Source organism: Octodon degus, unplaced genomic scaffold (genome assembly GCF_000260255.1).
Source record: "Octodon degus isolate 3935 unplaced genomic scaffold, OctDeg1.0 scaffold00006, whole genome shotgun sequence".
NCBI lineage: Eukaryota > Metazoa > Chordata > Mammalia > Rodentia > Octodontidae > Octodon > Octodon degus.
This window is the reverse complement of record NW_004524582.1, coordinates 30787465-30808963: the sequence shown is the minus strand read 5'-3', so window position 1 is coordinate 30808963 and position 21499 is coordinate 30787465. Positions and strand designations below refer to the sequence as shown.

Below are 21499 nucleotides of genomic sequence, written 5' to 3'. Positions count from 1 at the left end.
ATCACCACCGCCATCACCATGGTGACAACCAGCATCACCACCATCGCCATCACCATGGTGACCACCAGCATCACCACCACCACCATCACTATCACCACGATCAACGTCACCACAGTCTCTGTTTCTAACATGCACCGCCTGCCCAACGCTACCCCAAGCACGTCGCGCATGCCCTGCGCTGCTCAGCGCCTACCTTCCTGACAGCTCTTCCCAGCAGCGCTCTTTGTGTTCCCTGTTTACAAATGAGCATAGTATAGTCCAGAGAAGTTAAACAGCTCTCTCCAGGTCCACAGCTGCATGGTGGTAGAGTAGGGATCTCAACACAGACCCGCCTGACGTCAGATACAGTGCTTGGAATAGAAAAGGAAAGTGGGGTGCACTTTCCAAACCTAGATCCCTCTTGGTCAAAAGACAGCATCATCTCCCAACAATCTAATACCCACAGGTGAGGCCGACAGTGAGCGTCTGTCAACAGAGGGAAGGCATGCGCAGGGTTTGAAATGACCAACTGGGACTGGTGAGTGCACATCACCAGCCACGGTGACATCAGCAAGGGGAGATAAGGCTCTGCCCTTACAGCATGTCGGCACCAGAGCACGCTTTCATCCTTCCATCCACCCACTCATCCATCCATCTGTCCGTCCATCCGTCCATTTGTCCACCCATCCATCCACCCATTCTCCGACCCACACATCCATGCATCCACTCTATGAGCTAACCCTAACCCATTCCACGGGCCTCGCCAAACCATAGAAAGCCACGTGCTTCTAAACCAGAAAGAGGCACCCCCGCCATCAGTGCTTACACAACACCTTTTGGGGTACCCTAAAATAGCTCATGAACACCCTACAGTCCAGGCCCTGGGCTGGTCCTCGAGATCTTGCATCTCAGGAAGAAAGTAGGGTGCAGCCTATCTGTGGTTGTTTGCAATGGCTCTGGGTGCTGTGGAGTGGCCTCAGCCCCTCTCTCCCTAACCATGCGTGCAGCCAGAGGCCACAGTAGCAAAGGCAGCTGCATGCCCAGAAGAGGGTAAGAACGTCTCGTCTAGACCCCAGCTACTCACACGGCAGCTTTGTGAGCAGCGCTTCCTAGAGACAGAGCAAGAGCCCATCACACAGAGGACAGAGAGGTGGCACAGACTTGTACCCTGTGCAGGACCACAAGGTGGACGCAAGCGTGGTACCCAAGGCAGGACAGGGAGGACCAGTGGTGGGACTGTGCCCACAGCTCGTGTGACTCTGAAGCCAGGATGCTGAGCCAGCCCTGGGCAGGGGCCCACTCAACAGCCACCTCCCAGCCATCTCCACTGCCAGTACCTGTGGGTTGGGAAAGTGCCCAGGACAGCTGCACAGGGACCCTGGGCTGGGACAAGCTCTGGGTCACTGGGGAACTTGGTGAGCTATGAATTCCTGCCATAGCACTGGGTCCTCAAGGGCCTCAGGCGGCCAGGGCGTCCTCGCCCAGGCCAGCTGGGCACAAGGAGGAGGGAGGCCCTCGGAGGAGCTGACAGGTAGAGTCCCAGAGTCAGGCCCTGGCCCTGCTGGCCTCTGCCACACTCCTGCCTGCAGGACCCCCAGCCTCTGAGACTGCGGGATGGGGACAGGTTCCTGTGTCCTGACTCGCAAACACCTGGCCCAGGGTTCACAAGTGGTATTTGCTCAAACAAATGCCTTCTGCTTGGCTTGTGGTCTGCTTTGGTCTTCAGAGACTCTCTTAACCTCATTTAAACTGTATAACTCTTAGGTGGAAAGAAGCCTCATTATCCTTCGCCGGTAGGATTATGGGTAATTTTTACTGTTTGATATTTTCTACAATGACTATTTATTTTTTTAATTTATTTTTAAATGTATTTGATACAGGATCTCTCACTATGCAGCTCAGACTCATAGTGATCCTCCTGTTTTCAGCCTCCCCACCACTGGGATTACAAGTGTGTACCACCACGCTGGGTCTCAGTGGCCAGCTCAGAGCGCCCATGGACAGGGCAGGCACAGCATGCAGTGCCAGAGATCGAATCCCAGTCCCTGTACTTGTCTAAGTAGGCACTTAGTCCACTGAGCTATCTCGTCAGCCCTGTATTTCTATCTATGGACCTATCTATCTGCAGTATTGGGAACTCAACCCAGGGACCTCCCGACTGCATGATATCCCCACCCCATTTTTATTTTTAAATTATGAGACAAGGTCTCTCTAAGTCACTATTTTACCCAGACTGGGCTTGTAGTTGAGATCCTTCTGCCTCAGCCTCTCAGAGTGCTGGGGTGACAGGTGTATGCCACCATCCTCACTGCATTTTTACAAAGAAGAAAACAAACAAATGTGAACGTGCATCTCTCGCACCAGCCCCAGGAATGGAAGTTAAGGTGCTCCTGTTAACATGAACGCCGGCAGAAACGTGGAAAGCCGGGGCTGCCAGCTCGCTGAGGAGCCCTCGCCAGTCCTCATCCCCAGGGAAGCTTGTCACCTTGCACTGTGGCAGAGGAGCTGTGTGTCCTCCGACTCCGAGTTCCTCAGGCCCCCAGCTGGAAGGAAGCCAGAACACTACACATTTACTTTGTTAAGAAGCCTGAAAGATTTGTAATGCTCTTACATTAAAAGTGGGACGTGTCCACAGCACAGGCGGGATTAAACATTTATGCCCTGGCTACTTGAGCGGTCTGGTGCAGAACAATTTCAGGAGCAGGAAGGACCCGGCAGCACGTGCGCTGTGCGCCAGGGCCCACAGCGAGGGACAGCACCCGCCACCACTCAGCCGCCTCTGCCCACCCCACGCCCAGGCTCCCCGGGCAGCAACTGGCAGAGTGATTTCATGCCAGCCTGGTAAGCATCAGTATTTGGGTGGCGCGGGCTCCCACTGCAAAGTTAATCAGGGCCATTTGTATGCACCGCCCGGCGCTCCAGAGCGGGCCCAGGGTGACACCGCAGTCCCGCTCTGCCCAGCTTCCCTCCCCACTGCTCCCACAGTCAGTGAGCACAAATCTCAGGGCTCACTTTCCCAAGCAGTTCACCAACCCACGGGCTTGCCCTCCTCTGGCGCCCACTGTTTCAGCAGGGTCTGGACCCTCTCAGCTCCTAGCTGGGAAAGGAGCACCAGCACAGACACAACGGTGCACGCCGTCCCCCCGAAGTCCCCTTCTGGAGTTATGTGTCGGGCTCCAAGTAAGGCAAGTGTCACGTCCCTCCTGCGCCCAGGGCCAGCTGGGCGCACCCAGGTTTCCAGCCCAGGCCACTCCAACACCGGAGTCCACTTTCTTTTATTCGCAGTACACACAGAGAGCCTTACTCCTGCGAGACTGAGGGTGCTGGGGCCCCTGCTGGTCTTGCGGCTTTTGCTCAGAAAGTTCCGGCGCCTTACGCAGGCTGTGCTGTGGCTGCCCTTCACCCTTCATCTCCAGAGCTACTGCTCTTCCTCCTGCCCTCCCTGTTCCTCGTCTGTTGCCCCCCCTCATGCTGCTGCCAGGGCCCAGGTGGCCCAGGCAACAACGCAGAGCCTCTGCCCTGTCGGCAGCAGAGGGCACTGTGGAAGCAGAGGACGTCAGCCGGCACGCAGGAGCAGGACAGGGCTTCTACCACGAGCCGGAAGGCAGGGACGGGCTCCCCACCCACACTGCCCTCCCCGGGCTGCCATGCGTGCTCTGCAGGTGCCTGTCGGGGTCTCCATGTCACAGGACAGAGGCCGCCCCTTACAGCATGACTCTGGCCTTCACCCCGGTCCTCAGATGAGGAAACCGAGGCTTGGAAGCAGAGTGCCCAGGTAAGGAAGCTGAGGCAGAAGCTCCAGAGCCCTGGGTGCTGCAGAGGCCTGGGGCGGGCAGGCGTGCAGGTGGCCGGGCTCCCACCCTCGCAGGCGCGCGTCTGATTCCTGGGGATGCTGCAGCCCCACTTGGATTAGGCGGGAGCAGGGCTGGGGACTGGACGCAGGGTCAGGGCTGTGGCACGCAGGGACAGCCGCAGGCCACGGGGACAGAGGACAGATATCCCCTCCTGGTTTTGCTCCATCTCTCCACTGTGGGGTCGTGGCGACCCTCCGTACGTGGAAATGTTGGGTCAACTCATCTTCCAAACACTTCTGCTTGGGGCTTGACTTGACGGTGTGCATGCAGACCCCCGCCTGGGTCCAGAAGCCCTGGCACCAACAGACTGGCATGGCCACTTTCTCTGCCACCTAGACAGTGCACGGTCTTCAGACAGAGAGGGTCCTGGGGCAGCCACGCTGGCGGTCCCAGGACCATGCTGTCACTGCTCAGCCTCTGGGAAGGGACAAAGCCAGATTTGGGGGGAAGGAGAGGGAATCAAAGAGACTGGGAGAGGGGCCTGGGACACCTGCAGCTTCCTTTACATTCAGAGATGGAAGCAAGTCCCTTTACAGGGGAGGGAGGGGAAGGCAGTAATTACTTTATTAAGGACCAGGAAATGATGAATAATTTAATTTGGGGAAAGAAGTGTACTGCTGATTGAATTGCTGCTTCCGCAGGCCTGACATCTCCTCTCTCTAATTTCCTTTGACATTTCTGGCGCAGTACCTTGAAGAAGGTTCTGGAAAACTTCAGATGTCCCTTCGGCCTGGGCATCTCTGACCTTTCTGGGAGGGTGATGGGAAGAGAGGAAGAGGGGTAGGCCAAGCCCTGGTGGCCGTGAGGCACCTTCTCTCAGGGATCCACCACACAAAGTCCAAACAGCAAATGTGGCCACATGGCCCGAGGTCCCAGGCCTCAGGCACAGGACTGCAAGTTCACACCAAGGTCGGGGCCACAGGTGGGGAGATGTGAGCTCAGGCAGGCAGGGACAGTGGTGAGGGGTCCCAAGGGACAACCGGGATCAGGCAGCGAGTGAGCTCCTTCCCAGCAAAGGCACATCAGCAGCCCCAAAGCCCCACTCATGAGGAGGCAACGCAGACAGGTCACAGTGACACAGCTATGCCAGTCTGCAGCGGGTCCCCTGCCATAGATGCTGCTGGACACCCGGATGCTGGGACTTCTGCACCCTGGGTGAGACGGAGCCCCCGCAGCCCGTCCTCTGCATGCAGGGTGCAGCAGGACTCCACTGGCTGGGCTGCACCCAGGAGAGCTCACGGCACCGGGAGTGGCCCTGTCCCCGGAGCTCTAGACACACTCTGGCTTCTTGTTAACCATGGGTGCTCAGAAGGGGCATGGTGCCCTTGGCATGGGCATGGGCATGGGAGCCCTCGAGACTGTGCCAAACGCAGAGGAATCAGCGGGTCCAGGTCCCAACCATGGGCCGTCGCGCATGGGTGTCTCTGCTGCCCGGGTGGGCAGGGTGCTGGGGTCTGGGGCTGAGCAGCATGGACGGCAGAAGGTGACCCGGGAGACAGCCTGATGAGGACAGAACGCAGCTTCCCATTCATGGTGGCTCAGTGACGATTGTGGCTCAACGCATCACCATGCCTGGGAACCACCCCGCAGAGCTCACGCCTGGGGTGCGGCATGGCAGGCTCACCTGCAGCCCAGTCCTGCGCCCAGAGGCCCACTCAGCCGCCCTTGCTGGCTGTCCCTGGGCCCGAGCCCAGCAGCAGGGCAGAGGTGCAGGAGGCAGACACTGGATGCTGCCGCCACAGGTTCGGGCCTAGAGTCACTGCACGCACAGCTGCCCGGCTGTGGAGCGCCACGCGGGCCAGGATAATGACACTGCCCCTTCCCCATCTGCGGCCTGGGTCTCTGCCTTCAGGCCTGACTCTGTGTCCCTTCTGGAATAAAGTCGCCCAGCACAAAGGCCAGCACACAAAGGGACCAGCTGGGGTTTGGACTAAAGGTAAGTGTGGTGGAGGGAGGGAGGGAGGGAGGGAGGGAAGGAAGGAAAGAGGAAAGGAAGGAACAGTGGGAGGGACAGAAGGAGGAAAGCAGACTCCAGGAAAGGGCGGGGTCAGAGAACACATTCACAGACCTCCTGGTGTGCTCTGTTGGGCGGCGATAATGCGCTGGGCCTGAGAATGCCTGGGAGCTGAGTCGGCACTGGGCCTGTTCCTGAGACACACACAGGCCACACCCAGCACTGCTGCGACCCCCTCCTCCTGCTCACCCCTAGCACCTGTGGGGCCCATGCGAGGGGCACTGTGGGCCTGTAGGAAGAGGGAAACCACTTGCCCGGACCAACAAGTAATCCAGGCAGAGGCAGAGGACACAGATCCGCTCTGCCCTGACACCTAGGGTGTGGCGGGGACAGGCCTGGGGGCAGGAGGGAAGGACTCCAGAGGGGCCCTGTGTGAAGTTGCTGGGCTCTCAGTGCAAACCAAGGTCCAGGAGCACCCCAGAGTCTGCTTGGCCCTCCAGTCTTGAGGGATCCAGGGCCGCAATCACAGAAGCCTGGCCTGGGGGAAGCGCTGGCTCCCTGTTCCCTGGCGGCGGCTGCTGCTGCTGGGGCCTTTCTTTCCTAGCAGAGCTCCCATCCTTAAAAGAGGCACCTCCCCAGACACACGCACACACGCACGCACACACCCCTGTGGCCGGGAAGCAGTGCGGAAAACGGCTCCTGGGCCGGCCTGCCGCTTGTCTTGAACGGAGAGGCGGAACTCGGGCACCTGTGACTTCCTGGGCCGGAAGCACATCATTCAGTCGTTCACTTGCGGAGGCCAGGGGGATAGCTCAGTGGCATAAGTGCTTGCCTGGCAAGCTCAGGATCCTGAGTTCGATCTCCATACTAAAATAAAATAAAATACTATTTAAAAAATAAATCATTCATGTCCCCAAATTCAGAGAGTGCTTGTTCCAAGCTGGCTGCATCTGCCTGAAACGTTCTGCTAAAGCCTTCAGCCCAGGTCATGGGGGTCACTGCTCGGAAACAGGACCTCTACCGGGGTCATGAGGGCAGAATGCCATCGTTAGGATGAGGTTACCTGCCACAGATGTGGACAGAGACCTTTGCAGGACAAGCTGAGGGGAGAGGCCCCAGGAGGGACCAGCCCTGCCAACAGCTGGGTCTTAGACTCCTGCTCTAGGATGTGGAGGACATGAACCTGCTCAGCCCTGCCAGGAAGGACAGGTCACCCTCCACGGGCTCAGGCTGGTGGCAGGTGGCAAGGCATGGGCAGGGTACCCTGGGGCAGCAGGGTTCTGACTTACAGGACCTGTGCTCCCTGTACCTGCTACCACCTAGGAGCAGTGGCCCTGGAGTCTCAGACTAGAGGGGCTGTTGGGGTGCTACCTAACATACTGCCCTGCAGGCGCTGGTGCCCTCCTCTAGCTGCCCCCACCAGCTGATCAGCCCCTGGAAGGGTGTGGGGGACATCTGGAGCAATAGGGGACACGGGCTGGACCCCATGGGACACATCCTGCCTCTTCCTCAGGGCCCCCAGGAAAAGCAGCAGCCCCGGCTTCGCTGTCTCCCAGTGACATATGGGACAGCTCCTTATGTCCCAGTCACTCTGGTTAGCCTTACCTGAGGCCACAGGGAGCAGGGCCCTGTGGGGACCTCTGGCCTGGGACACTGCTCTGCTGCTGGCCAGGCTGTGGGGACCCCGAGCTGTGCTGCATGTCTGGACTCCCACAGTGCCCACCAGCACGCCTGCAGTCCCCTTACCACCGTCCTGCCCACTGCAGAAATGCAGCTTGACAGGGCACATGGCTGCTCAGAGCAGCAGGAGGGCCAGGGAGGGGACAGGGACTTCCCCAAGGCCACCGTCTCTCAAAGGCCATGCAACCTGGGCACTGGACTCAGACTTTGAGTTCCTCCCCCATGGGTCTCCTGGGAGCCTCTGAGTCAGGCTCAGGACCCCGCTCCCACCCCTGCAGAACGGTCCCCGCATCACTGCTGCAGGAGGGATGGAAGAGGTGCCAGCCCCAGCAAGGGTTTGCTCGAGGATTTGCTGCTAGCTTTTGCCAGGTTCTGGGCTGTGCATTTCACCATCTCATCTCTCCCAGGCGCTTCAATTTCAGAGAAGATTCTGGCAGTCAAAGACAGCTCGGCCCACACAGGCCTCCAGGGCCAGCCCAGGAAGAGGACGCTCCCAGAGGACCTCCACAGAGCTCAGGCCATCCACCCACCACCAAGGGCTGGAGCCAAGGTCCACAGGCCACAGCCGTAAAGACAGAAGGAGCAGCCTTAGCATCCTCAGTATCAGCCACACCCCTGCCCGCACCCCACGCACACCTGCGCACCTGTGCACACATGTGGCTGCCGGCACCGCCAGTGGGAAGCCTGTCCAGTCTTGCAGGAGGCAGAGCCCAAGGCTGTGGCATCTCATCACATTCACCCACGAGTGGGAGGCAGGCGGGGCTGGCACCCAGCCAGGCTGTGAATCCTGCACCCAGCTGCTGAGAGGGAGGGGGCTGGGGACCAGAAGAAAGGAGGCAGGGCCGGGTGGCTTACGCTTGGTCCTCAACACAGCTAGATTAAGAAGCAGCTGGAAAGGTTCTGGGATGGCGGGGATGCTGTGCCTCACTGGAGCTCAGGGCTAAGGGTGCTGTTGGGAGGTGCTCACTGGGGCCTCCTGGGATGCAGCTGTCTGTGGTACTGTTCCCCTGCTCTGCATGGTGGTCCTGCCTGGGAGCCAGCCGACCATGGACTGAACCCCCCAAAACCATGAACCAAATGAGCCTCTCCCCCCATAAGCGGTAGGCACTGGGTGTCTCTGCAGTGGGGGAAGTGACTGACATAGCAGGAGAGAGGGAAGGAAAAGCAGGGAAGAAAGACAAAACCTTCCCCGAACTTCATGGAGTTCACCTGCCCAGCACGGGGCTCTGAGCACACCCAAGGCCCAGCTCTGGTCAACAGCTCTGCTCCCAGAGAGTCACCCCTGAGACACTGCCTCGCCACATGCACCAGGCCTTCACTGCCGGCCTGACCTGACCAACATAGCAGAAAGGTGGGGACAAAACGCAAATGTCCCTCAGAAAGGAAACAGAAAGCCAGGTTCTTGGCACAGCAAAACCCCAGCTGCCAACCAAAACCCACTTCATGAAAGGACTTTGCGTGAAGAAGAGCCGTCTCAGGCAGCAGGAGCAACCCCAAGCCCAGGTCCAGGCACCGTGATGCCGTGTTTCCCAAGACAGATGGGGTGGTGAAACCAGGACACACGAGGGGCCTGACCTTCCAGTCCAGGTCCCTCAGGAGCAACCCTCTTGCTGCCCTGAGCCTGTGGGGTTCACTCTGCACCCCACAGCTTCTTCTATGCTTGAGATCCCCAGCAACGTTCAAAGGCCAGAACACCCCAATCCCCCAGGTGGCATCTTCAGGCTGCCCCCTGCCCTGGCTCCTCCCTGCTCTTTTCCCCTGCATGACCCTGACTTCTGACCCTGTGACCTTGTGACTCCAAATATCTTGGGGCAAGGTGACCTACATACTTCCAGTGCAGCAGGGTCTCCCTGAGAGGCTCAAGCCTCTGTTCCCAGGGCGCCTCTGCCACAAGGCCCCCCAAGCTATCACCCTGGGAGGACCCCATCTGGGTGCTCAGCCCTGGCCCCTCCTGCAGGGAAGGAGCCTTTCCCTGTCCAGGGTGTAAGCTGGGCCTCCGGGTCCCCTCCCTCTCTCACCACCCACTCGGTGGCCCCATTCTCTGACACCTCGTCCTCCCACCCCACCCTGCCCTAGATCAGGCTCTGCTCTCAGCTGCTGTGGCCAGGCCAGCCTGACAGGCCTGTCTGCCCAGTCCCCATCCTCATAGCTTCCCCCGTAGCCTCCTCATGGCTCGGGCCAAAGGTTTCCCACACTCCTAGACTTTCTCTGCAGTCCTCCTCCAACCCTTGGCAACTCCTGCCACCTCTACCTTCAAGGCCACCACCCGCCCATGCCATGTGGCCCCTGTCACCTCTGCCCTGGACCACTTGTGGACCCTCACTGGCTCTCCCTGCTTCTGTCCGGGCCCCAGGACGAGCCCTCCAAAGCACTGTTGGATACACCATGTCTCAGCTCAAAGCCCTGCAGCCACCCCGTCCTCCTCAAGACCCAGCCAGGTTCCCAGCATGCAGCCCTTCCCACCCGGGGCCCCCTCTGCTCCTGCCCTGTGCCCTCTGCTCAATCTGCCTGCTTCTTCCTGTTTCTGTGTCCCCACCACCACCACAGGACCTCCGCACATGCTGGCCTGCTGCTTGGCGCATGGCCTATGCCGATCGGACTTTCTCCCACACCTTCCTGAAAACTGTACTCACCGACCACTGAGTCACCAGGCCCTTGTGAACCCCCACTCCTGAGCATCCCAAGCCTTACAGCGCACATACCATAAGCTCTACCTCACGTATATCGGTCGTCCACATCACCACATGTACTCCACTCGCTGGTTAATTTCTGCATAACTCAAATACCCCCAGTGCCTAGAACACACACTCCGTAACAATTGCCCAATGTGTGCATGAAAATGAAAAAATAAATAAATAAGCAAGGTGCAGCCCACTCTGAGGCTCTGCTTGTTTCTGTCTGGCAGGTAACAATGCCACCACTCCTCCCACCCGGAGACAGCCTGCTCCGCCTGAGGCCCACCAGTTGCCCCGGCACCCTGGGCTATGGGGGAGAGCTCAGGGCCAGGTGAGTTCAGACCTGGCCTGGCAGCCCCAGGGAGGCGGCCTGTGGGAAGCGCCCTGTGGAAGGAGGCTTGGCCACCCAGACGCTGGCCTGCTTGACACCACTGCGCAGACCTGCGCCACCAGAGCTGCCCAGGCAAGGCCAAGGCGCTGGTGCTCTCTGGTGCTGGCTGTGTGGCCCCAAGCTCCCGAAGCCCCAACTCAGCACATAAGCATCTTGACTTCTGAGGACCCCAGGCATCTTGGCCCCCAAGCTCTCCACCCTGGACACCTACACCTTCAAGGTCGGATGGGGCTTCAGGGTGCTGCTTGATCTAAACATCATCTCTTACAATCACCTCTTGTACAATGAAGTCTGACCTGGCACCTGCGACTACAAATTTATTTGCAGTTAGGGTCTTTGCAGAAGTACTTAGTTAAGATGAGATTATGTTCAATGAGCGTGGGCCCAGAATCCAGTGACTGTCATTATAAGGAGAAGGTGCACACAGAGATGCAGAGACAGACAGGGTGGCCAGCTGCAGGCTGAGGCGGGTGGACTTTCAGGCCCAGGAGGGGCTGGAGCAGGAGGAAAGTCCTGCCCAGAGCCTCGGGGCGAGGCCAGCCCTGAAGCTCTCCAGTGTGGGCTCCTGGCCTCCAGGGTTTCCAGGGAAAACATTTCTGCTGTTGCAGGCTCTGCCGTGGCTGTTTTTTCCATCCACCTGCAGCTCACTGGCCAAGTCCCGGGGCACCTGCCAAGGGCGTGGGCTGGGACCCAGCTGTGGTCTCTGCCTCCTCACCCTGTGATTGTCAGGAAACAAGGAGGTGCCTGGTGTGGAAACCGGGACCTCGGGCTGACCTCCCAGGATGGAGCCCCGGCGGGGTGCCAGTAGCAGAAGATGGGGGACCCCCAACCTCGCTATGGTGCTCACCAGAGAAATGGTCACACTGCCTTGGACGCCTGACTCCAGGAACCAGGGGACTCTGCGGAGAGACCAGAGAGCTGGCCTGTCCCTGGGGAGGGCACTGGGGAAGAGCTGGCCTCGGCTGTGGGCAGTGCCCTGGGACCCTGTGGCTGAGAGGACAGTGCCGACCAGAGAGGTTCCCAGACCATGCACACTGGGCGCAGTGGCACGCCGGGGGAGAGCCCCGCTCCTGCATATGCCCTGCTCAGCAGCTCCCGCGCCCGGGCTGCCTGCCTCTCCCACCACCTGACCTCTCTGCTGGGACCCTGTGGCTGAGAGGACAAGCGCAGACCAGAGAGATCCCCAGAGCATGCACACTGGGCACAGCGGCACGCCGGGGGAGAGCCCCGCTCCTACATGTGCCCTGCTCAGCAGCTCCCGCGCCCAGGCTGCCCGCCTCTCCCACCACCCGACCTCTCTGCTCCTTCCTCCCGGGCTCACTGTTGGGTAGGGGGTCTCCAAGAGGGCTCCGCAGTCCCTCACCTGGGCAGCGTCTCTCCCCATGCCTCCTTCACAAAGACAGCATCTTCACAAGACCCCTTGGGGCAGGGTCAGCAGCTAAAGCAAAGTGGCCCAGCCTGGCCTCCGAGGCACACAGATGCGGCCGCACCTGCCGCAGGACCTTTACACTTGTGGTGCCTGCAAGGGGCATCCCTCCATTGACCAAGGAATCCCTTATCCTACAGGGCACTGAGGACGCCCCTCCCTACGCATTCCCAGCCCCACCCCAGTGCTGTCCCAGTGAGCCGGCACTGATAGGTCCTCTCTGGTGAGGGGCGCATTCGCACTGTGTCCCTGACCCAAACAAATGTCTGCACCACATCTGCCTTCCTCCTGCTGAGCTCCCTCCCCCAGCTCATGGAAATTGGTGGGAATGAGGGACGGAGTGACTGCCACCCTGGGGTGCCCACGTGAAGATGAATGCCAGGCCCGGGGTGTCACCCAGAATGTCTGGAAGGGCAGAGGCAGAAGGAACAGGAGGACAGACACTGGAGCCCGGGACACAGCTGGGCAGCCAGGCTGGGCAGGAGGTGGGTATCTGCCATCTGCCTCCATGCTGGCATGGAGGGACAGTGAGCCAGCGCACCCCGTGACAGTGGGCTGGGTGCCACAGGGCTGAGGGCAGAGGGCAAGCATGGGCCCTTGGGTGCAGTGGACAACAGCAGCACTGCGGGGCACAAGAGCAGGCAGAGCCTGTGTACAGCAGACAGCAGGTACTCAGCCACACAAGCCCCAGGCACAGCACACACCCGCGGGAGGGCACATAGTCCAGCACACAATGTCTAGAGCACACTCCACTAAGGACAGTCAGGTGACCATCCAGGCCCATGCCACAGTGCCACCCAGCAAGGGGACCAATCCATACAGGCTCAGGGTGCAGCATGTCTTATGCAATGCCTGTGTGAGAAGCAGGCTGGGGGGTGGAGGGGCGGACACTGCTGGATCCAGCCAGTGCAAGGTTCAGGATCAGGTGACATTAAGCCCCAGGAGGAGCCAATCCAAAGGTGTGAAGAAGGGGTGTGAGGGCCACAGCACATTTTGATTGGGGCATGGTTTACGCAACTGTGTGCTTGGGCCTAAACCTACTCCATTGCCTATAAGCCATGTGCATTTGGCTCTAGTAAATTCTGTCTCAGAACAAGGAGCAATGTCTAATTACAGCAATCTGTTTAGTAGGTTTTGCTTCTCACGCTGATATAGGTTAGTGTTTCCAAAAGTTTTAATACATACATACTTGGGGTTCACCCAATGGGGAAACACACTAAGGATAAGGGGAGCTGGGCTTCCTGCTCTTGGGTGTGGAACGTAGAACACCAAGGTCAGAATGTGCTCTGTGTGACAGGACACAGCAAAGCAGGCCTGTGGTCTTGCGAAGGATGAGTGGGTGGATGCATGCATGAGTGGGGGGGGGGAGACAGAGGGGTAGCTGGGTCGGGGCTGGGAAGATGGACAGAAGCTGAGTGGGAAGGCAGATGGATGTGTGGGTGGTGAGTAGGTGGACGGGTGGAGAGGTAAGGGTAGGTGGACAGGTGGATGGATGGACAGACGGACAGATGGATAAATGATGGCTAGGTGGGTGGGTAGGTAGACGGATGCACAGAGGGCTGAGGGCTGGAGATAGCAGGGTGGATGGATCCACAGTGGATGAGTGGGCGAATTACTTTTATGTGCGTGCAGGCACGTACCTGTTCCTGTGTCTACGAACACATGCTTTCCTTTTCCTGCATGAACATACCCTTTCCCTCCTTCTCCTTCTATCCCTTGTCAATACGAAGTGCTGGTTTCAGGGAGCTCCCAGTGAGGGTCTGCCTGTGATGGCGGCAGAGCTGCACGTGTGGTTTGTGCCCTGATCCAGGTTCCTAACGCCAGCTTCTTAGAGAAAACGATGGACACAGGACAAGCTTGGAAAGCACAGATGAGCCTCGCCCAGGGCTGGACCATGCTGGACATGCCAGGAAGTCCAGCAGCACTCAGAGACCAGTGGGGACAACAGTGTCGGGGTGCCCTGCTCAGACTCCCACAGATCAGAGTTGGGACAGTGAGGCCATTGAAAGCAGTTAACGATGGCAGTGGATTACAAGCCATTGAACACAATGTAATAGTAAGTTTAAGAATAAAAAATAAAAATGTATGAGTCTTTTAAGAATGAAAGAGAGAAAGAGGAAGGACAGGAAGAGGAGGGGAAAGGAAGGAGAACGGTCTTTTATTGGAAAATGAAAATTCATAAGGGCAGAAGAAAGATGGGGTTAAGAAATAGTGAATAGGACACTTATAGTCTCAAAATAACTGCATGAATAGTATTTTTAACAGACAGTAACTTTAGCAAGGAGGAGACGGGCAGGTCTGAAGTGACCAAGGGTGAGCACACTGGCCCAAAGTAGCAGCAGTCTGCTCAGCAGGACGCACCGAGAAGGACCGGGAGCTCCGAGATTCCTGCAGCAGTGCACAAGCAGGGGCAGATGGGGAGCTCCAGGGCTGGCCCAAACTAAGGCACACTCTATGGGTGACAACACACAGAGCGAGGCTGCCCGGGGCCCCGGTGACTGTGGTGACCTGAACGCATTACATGATTGGGTCAGAGCTGGGCCTGGTAGGTAGGACGGGGCAGCACTGGCACCTGGGAAGGCCTGGCCATGGGGGGGGGGAGTGGGTGGCAGTGCCGTGTCAACGTGACAGTTCTTGGGATTGACAAACACACTATGAGGGAAGGCAATGGAGAAATGAGGCAAAGGGACACAGTGTCTCTGCCCACTCACACTGGTGGTGAAAAACTACATAAAAGTGTGTATATTTGAAGAAAGGTAGATGATAGACAGATGATGATGATGATGAAGATAGATAGATAGATAGATAGATAGATAGATAGATAGATAGATAGAAATGGATGATGGATGATGGATGGATGAATGGGTGAGTAGATGGATCAATGGATGTATGGATGGAGGATGGACAGATGGATGAATGAGTGGATGGAGAGATGGATGGATAATGGATGGATGGATGGAAGACGGATGATAGATGAAGGATGGATGAACAGATAGATGGATGATAAATAGCTGGATAAGAGGTGGATGGATGGATGACACACAGTGGATCGATGGAAAACCACTGCTTCATGGGTGGGAAGAAAAGGAGTACATGGGGACAACAGTAAAGCACATGGGGTGAACCCATCGTAGAAAGGAGATACAGGGGCTCCTTGGCCTGCTTTCACAACTGCCCTCTGAGTAAAAAGTTACTGTACATAAAAGTAAAACATAGGGCCAGGTCTTGAGTTCAATCCATAGTACTGCAAAAAAAAAAAAAAAGTAAAACATTACCCTTCATAGTTTAATAAGGGAAGTGTTTGGTTTTGTCTTGTAGTTGTTCCGTGTTCCTGGCACAGAACCTCCAGAACCCTGACAATTCCCTGAGTGACAAGCATGTCGCTCATCCCCCTGTGGACCACACCTGGGCTTATGCCAATGACAAGACTGGGTTGGATGGGGCTGGTCACCAGTAAGATGGGGCTGGGGCTTTGCCTCCCGCACCAGCCTCCAGGAAGGGCTGAGCTGAGAGCTCTATAAAGATTCTTGGGTGGGATGTGGGAAGCCCCAGAGATTCCTGACAAGAGTGGGAAGCCCCAGGCCCTCATCCCATACTGCATCCTCTGGTGCCTTCCGCTGGCTGCTCAAGCCGTCCTCTGCGGTGAACTCGGGGGCGAGAGTGAAAGGCCTTCCTGAGCTCCACAGGCCACTCTAGCAGATGATCAGCCCGAAGAGGGGCGTGGAAACCCTTACCTGCAGCTGCCCCGTCACAAGCATGGGTGGAAACCAGGACTGGGGCTGGTCTGGGTGGGCAGCCCTTGGTGACGGTGCCCTTCCCCTGCGGGGTCTGTGCCCACCCTGGCGGCTGGTGGCAGGGCTGGATTCATGCGCTGGAGGCCCAGAAGGGAGGTAAACATGGGGAGTAGATTGGCGGTACTGAGAAAACAGCTGGCCCCAAAACAAAACAGTCATGCACATCAGGATTCCTGAGGCCCTGGGAAGGGAGTGTGACTGGTCCAGCCACTCTGGAGAGCCCAGGAGCACCACCCACCCTGCTCCATTCCTGGGTGGCAGCCCAATAGAGCAAGGAAGATACAGAGATGTCTGGACAGTGGCCTGCACGCTGGCCCCAAACTGGACATGTCCCACATGCCATCGGGGCAGATTAGTACAGATGTTAAGTTGATAGCCAGGGACACTCCACCCAATGACAGTCCCTGCTACCACCACAGCAGGGCCAAGCCTTACGAAAGGCTGTTGAGTCAGGGAAGCTCTTGATGTGGAGCCACTGCGGGAGGCCAGGGGATGAGAGGAGCGAACACTGAGGTCCCCGGGAGGTGTCATGGGGCAGGCTGTGGGGTCCCATAGGAGATCCAGAGTCTGCAGGCTATAGCCTGCACACACCCCAGGGCAGGACTCCTGCCTGCTTTACCCAGCACCCTCGTCCCGGGGGCCAGCGTGGGTACTGTGTCAACAGCAGGCTGGGGGCTGAATGGAGGCAGGGAGCCAGCTCGCAGGCGGGGACTGGCTGGGCCTGCTGGGCCAGACCTAGATCAGCACCAGGCCTCAGGGTCGGCCTCGCGCAGGAACTCACTTCTTCCCAGGACTGTCCCCTGCCCTGTCCCAAGGAACCAGGTTCTCAGATGTCAGAGAGAGCTCAGCAAACCTAATCTGATGCTCTCCGGGCAACCCTGGCTCTGGAAAGGGACCAAGGGGAGGTGTCTGTCTGCATTCCTGGGTGGGGATGAGACGGCAGGCCCCACAGCAGGGGCGCCTGGCCTCATAGCAGGGATGCCTGGCCCCATAGCTGAGAACCTGCCTCTCCGAGCACCCCAAGCTCAGGGCTGAGGTGGGGACACCCACATGTGGGGCTCACACCCGGCCCAGCACTCAGGCCCTGCCATGGGGGCCCACAAGAGCAGTGAGACCAAGGCCACCGAGCAGGTAGGAACAAGCCTGGTCCAGAATCCCCTGAGGAATGCACAGGACCTGGCCCATGACAGCTGTGTCTCTCTGGCCAGAGCCCATGCCCTTGCCCAATAACTGTTTCAAAAACTAAGGAAGAAAAGAGGTGTCACTGGACCAAGAAGGTAGCAGTGGTCACCAACATCCAGTGCCCGTGCCCAGGGCGTGGCCCGTGCCTGGCCTTGTGGGAGGGGACTTTCCAGAATCTAGAGGAAGCTTGGCCTAAAATCCAAGGGCCAGAAGCTTGCACACAGGTTCTAAGAGCCAGGAGGGTCCTCTGGCCACAGACTCGAGGCCCAGCAGACTCAGGGCAGGGAAGGCAGGGCACCTCATGGAGGGGACCGGAGCCCAGCAGGCCGAGCGCAGTGCTGAGTAGAGTCACCACCCGATTCCCCCATTCTCAGAAAAGCAGGGCCAGAGCCTTTCTGAGCCTCCCAGAACTGGGGCAGCAACTCCCCCGGAGTCCCATTCCTGGGAGGGACTGGCCCTGCAAGCAAGTCAGGGCAGGACAGTGGGCGGCAGGCTTTCCAGGCTCTGCTCCTGGGGATGGCCCGGCCCAGGGCCAGGAGGGCTTTCTGGGAAGGGGCCTGGAAGCTGAGCTCCTGCCGGACAGAAGCGGGGCTTGAAAGCGTGAGAGTTTATCCAGAGGACGGAGCAAAGGACAGCGCTGAAGGCAGAGACCGCCACGGGGCAGCAGGGCGGGGTGAGCAGGGCTGAGGGAGTGGCCGCACCTGCGTGGGGCCTGGCCGCACCTACGTGGGGCCTGGCGGAGAGCTAGGCTTATAGCAGCAGCCAAGCAGCTGGGTCACGGAGCGGCAAGTCACTGGCAGCATGCTGTGTGCGCTGCTCCTCCTGCCCAGCCTCCTGGGGGCTGCTATGGGCAGCCCCCTCCCAGGCACCTCAGGCCCCCCAGAGTGTGCTGCAGGCTCCAGGGTGTGGTGTAGGGACCTGGAGGCTGCTGTGAAGTGCGGGGCCCTGGGGCACTGCCGGGAGCTTGTCTGGAGCAAGCCCACCGCCAGGTCCCTGCGCTGCGAAGTGTGTCAGGATGTGGTGGCCGCCGCCAGCAGTGGGCTGAACCCAGATGCCACAGAGTCTGAGTTCCTGGTGCCCCTGATGAAGACCTGTGAGTGGCTTCCCAGCCTGGAGTCTTCAGCCAGATGCAGGTGGGTAGCGGAGGCCTACAGCCCCACCATCCTGAGCATGCTCCATGGAGCCCCGGGCACCGCCCCGGCACAGGTGTGCTCAGCGCTCACCCTGTGCGAGCCGCTGCAGAGGGTCCTGGCTGCCCCAGGGGTGCCACTCACCCAGGAGGGTGCACTTGAGGTCGTGGCTCCGTTCCTGGCCAACGGAGCCCTCACTTTCCACGCCCCGCTGCCAGCACCTGAGGATGCCGTGTGCTACAACTGCATCCGGCTCATCTCTCAGCTCCAGGGTGCGCTGGGGCCCAACCTGACCCTGGCCGAGCTGAATATGCAGGAGCAGTGCGAGTCCTTGGCACCCAGCCTGGCTCTGCTCTGCAAGAACTACACCCACCAGCTCTTCAGCCCCACGGAGCAGACCCTGAGGGGCCTCCCGCCCCAGGAGGTCTGCAGGAAGGGAGGCTTCTGTGAGGAGCTCAGGGGGCCAGCGCAGCAGCTGGCACAAGTAGCTGCTGTGGATGGGGCCCCCCCTATCAACCTACCCGAGATGACAAGCGAGGCCCAGAAGGCGTCGGGCCTGACCTGTGAGGTGTGCCTGGGCATAATCAAGGAGATGGACCAGTGGCTGGCGTCCAATGGCACTGAGGTCTTCATCACCCACTCCCTGGAGCGCGCGTGCTCCATCATGCCCCCGTCCATCGTGCAGCAGTGTATCGTCATGGTGGACACCTACAGCCCTGCCCTGGTGGAGATGGTCACCCAAATCACTCCGGAAAAAGTGTGCACAACCCTCCGGCTGTGCAGCCGACGCCGAAGTGCCCGCTCCCTCTCCAGGTGGAGCCTGGCGACCACAGCCCCCCCACCGCCCCCGGTGCTGCTGGACGAGGAGAACCAGGGCAGCTTCTGCAGCAGCTGCAAGCGCCTGTTCCACCTGTCCTCCGAGAACCTGGAGCTCAAGAGCACCAAGCGGGACATCCTGATGGCCTTCAAGGGCGGGTGCCGCATCCTGCCGCTGCCCTACAGGATCGAGTGCAACCGCTTTGTCACACAGTACGAGCCCGTGTTCATCCAGAGTGTCAAGGAGATGATAGACCCCTTGGCTGTGTGCAAGAAGATGGGGGCCTGCCACGCCCCCAAGATCCCACTGCTGGGCACTGACCAGTGCGTGCTGGGCCCCAGCTTCTGGTGCCGCAGCCGGGAGGCCGCCGAGCTGTGTAATGCCATGGAGCACTGCCAGCGGCAGCTCTGGAAGGAAAGGCAATTCCACACCAGGCTGCACCCCTGACCCCATGAAGCTGCAGGCCCCGACTGCCAGGGCCAGTGCCTCAAGGCTCCGTGCCCCAAGGGACCGAGGAGGTGGGTGCTGTCCCATCCCATTTCACAGATGAGAAACCGAGGCTCTGCCCAGGAAGCTGGGGGCAAGCGGGGCTGACAGCCAAAGCCAGGCATTTCCGATCTTGTGGGGCTCTGTTAACACCTCCACCTGGTGGCTCTAGCCTCACAAATAACAGCAGCAGAGCCAAGCATGTGGAGTGCACCGTCCCACTGCAGCCAAGACCACTCTCCACACTGTGACGCTGCAGACAGCCCAGGGAGCCTGGCAGGGGCCTGGCTGCCCCTCCACCCGCCTGGGCAGACAACCCAGCTGCCAGCCAAGGCAGGATCGGGGAGAAGGGCATGGGGCCATGATGGCCAGCTGCAGTTCCTCTTCTCATGGCTTGGATCAGGGGCTGGATCTCAACTGGGGGTGGCTTTGGTGGCTCCCAAGGGTGCAGGTGCCTCTGGACTTCTCTGGGAGGAGTCTGAGGCTTCGTCCAGGTTCCCCAAGGGGTGCTTCTGGTGTCTTGGCCCCCATGGGGACTCTGTCCCCTCCCCTAGGCTCTCAGCTGCCCTGATGCAAAGAGAAAATCTTAGGGTGGGGGTGCTTGGCAGCAGAAGGGCAAAGCACACTGGGCAGAGCCCTGAAGCAGCCCTGAGGGTACGGGGTGGCAAGGGCCATCCAGGAGAGCCATGCCCCAGCAGCGAGCAGGTCCTTCCCCTACCAAAGCCTCAGTTTCTCATCTGTGGAATGGGATGGTCACACTTTCCTCACAGACACATTGAGATGATTTATGGGCATGTCCCCACGCTCCTTCCCCTGGGGACCAGCACCCGTTGGCCTGTCGGGGCCAGCAAAACCCACCTCAGGGAACTGAGGGTCCCCAGGGAGCATGGCTGTGTGAGTGTGGATAAACCACAGGAGTGCTCCAAGTGGTGTTCGCTGATTTCGTTCTCTCGGAAGGCTGTGTTCCCCTTGGGGGCTCAGCACCCTCTCCCCAGCCTCCTGGGCTTCTGCCCCCTCAGCCCGTGTGGCACCCACAGAGGCTTCCTCTCACCTGCTCTGAGGCCCCTTTGGTGGCAGCCGTGGGCGTGACGCCTCCAAGTCTTCAGCCCGTGCATGTAGTACGTGCTTACACATTCATGCATTGGAGGACCCGCCGCGTGTTCCTGGGGGCCTGCTGCAGGGCCCCTCCACATCAGCCCGCCTCTCCAGCGAGGGCGCCCAGCCCACTGGCAGCAATGTGAGTGGCCGCTGGCTGCCAAGAGGCCACACTGTGCTCTGGGGTAGCTGCTCTGGGCCGGGTCACCATCCCAGACCCTTCAGCCCCACTAGCCAGCATCTGGACCTCTCCATGCTGGCTACGGCTGTCCAACAGCACAAGGGTGGTGGCCCCACTGCCCACCATGTGTCTCAGACCCGTATGCAGCCCGGGAAGGTGGCTTGCCGTCCAATGGAGAATCAGATCCGGAGCCCCCAGCTGCCCGCAAGGTCTCCGCCCCCACCAGATCTGATGTCCTGGGACACAAAGTGCTGCAGCCCAGCTGCTCCTGGGGACACTTGCTGACAGGAGAGTGGGGCATGCCACAGCCTGCCCCGCCTGACACTTCTTGGAGACATTACCAGACACATAGGGCAGCCCAATGGGAGCTGGGAGAGGCAGGCGCCGTGTCCTGGTGACCCCTCAGCACAGAGCTGATGTGGCCCTCCTGCTCGTGGCCCTGAACCCTTGCACTCCTCGCCCGAAGCTGCCACACAGGGCAGTGAAGGTGGGGTCTCCCTGGGCCTGTCCTCTACCTCTGGGCCTGGCACCAGCTGCCCTCCTTGACACTCACAGAGCTCCCACTCAGGTCAGAGCCCACAGGGCACTCTGCTGGGAACAGGTGGTTTTACCTGCCCAGGCCACTCCCATGTCCCCTCCTCTCCCCTGAGCCCGGGGCCTTTGCCCAAGTTCTGTCTGCCTGACCTGACCCTCTCAGCCCCTCGTGCACAGCTTGGCCTGACCAGCACCCCAGAATCTGCCTCTGGCCCCAGCTGCCCTCCCCCCACCCTGCTATGTCATGCTGTGCCGGAGGTCCTGCCATCTATACTCTCTCTCTCTCTCTCTCTCTCTCTCTCTCTCTCTCTCTCTCTCTCT

General features: G+C 59.5%; 2 protein-coding genes across 2 annotated transcripts in view; one reads left to right on the top strand and one right to left on the bottom strand.

Annotated features, from left to right (window-relative positions):
• The window catches only part of Sorcs2 (sortilin related VPS10 domain containing receptor 2), a 350334-nt gene that overhangs the window by 149798 nt on the left and 179037 nt on the right, over positions 1-21499 (bottom strand). The gene's annotated exons all lie outside the window — the stretch shown is intronic.
• On the top strand, positions 17722-20140 carry Psapl1 (prosaposin like 1). The gene has a single exon (XM_012516374.2). It carries the CDS (start codon positions 17737-17739, stop codon positions 19327-19329), a length of 1593 nt encoding a protein of 530 aa, XP_012371828.1. The 5' UTR covers positions 17722-17736; the 3' UTR covers positions 19330-20140.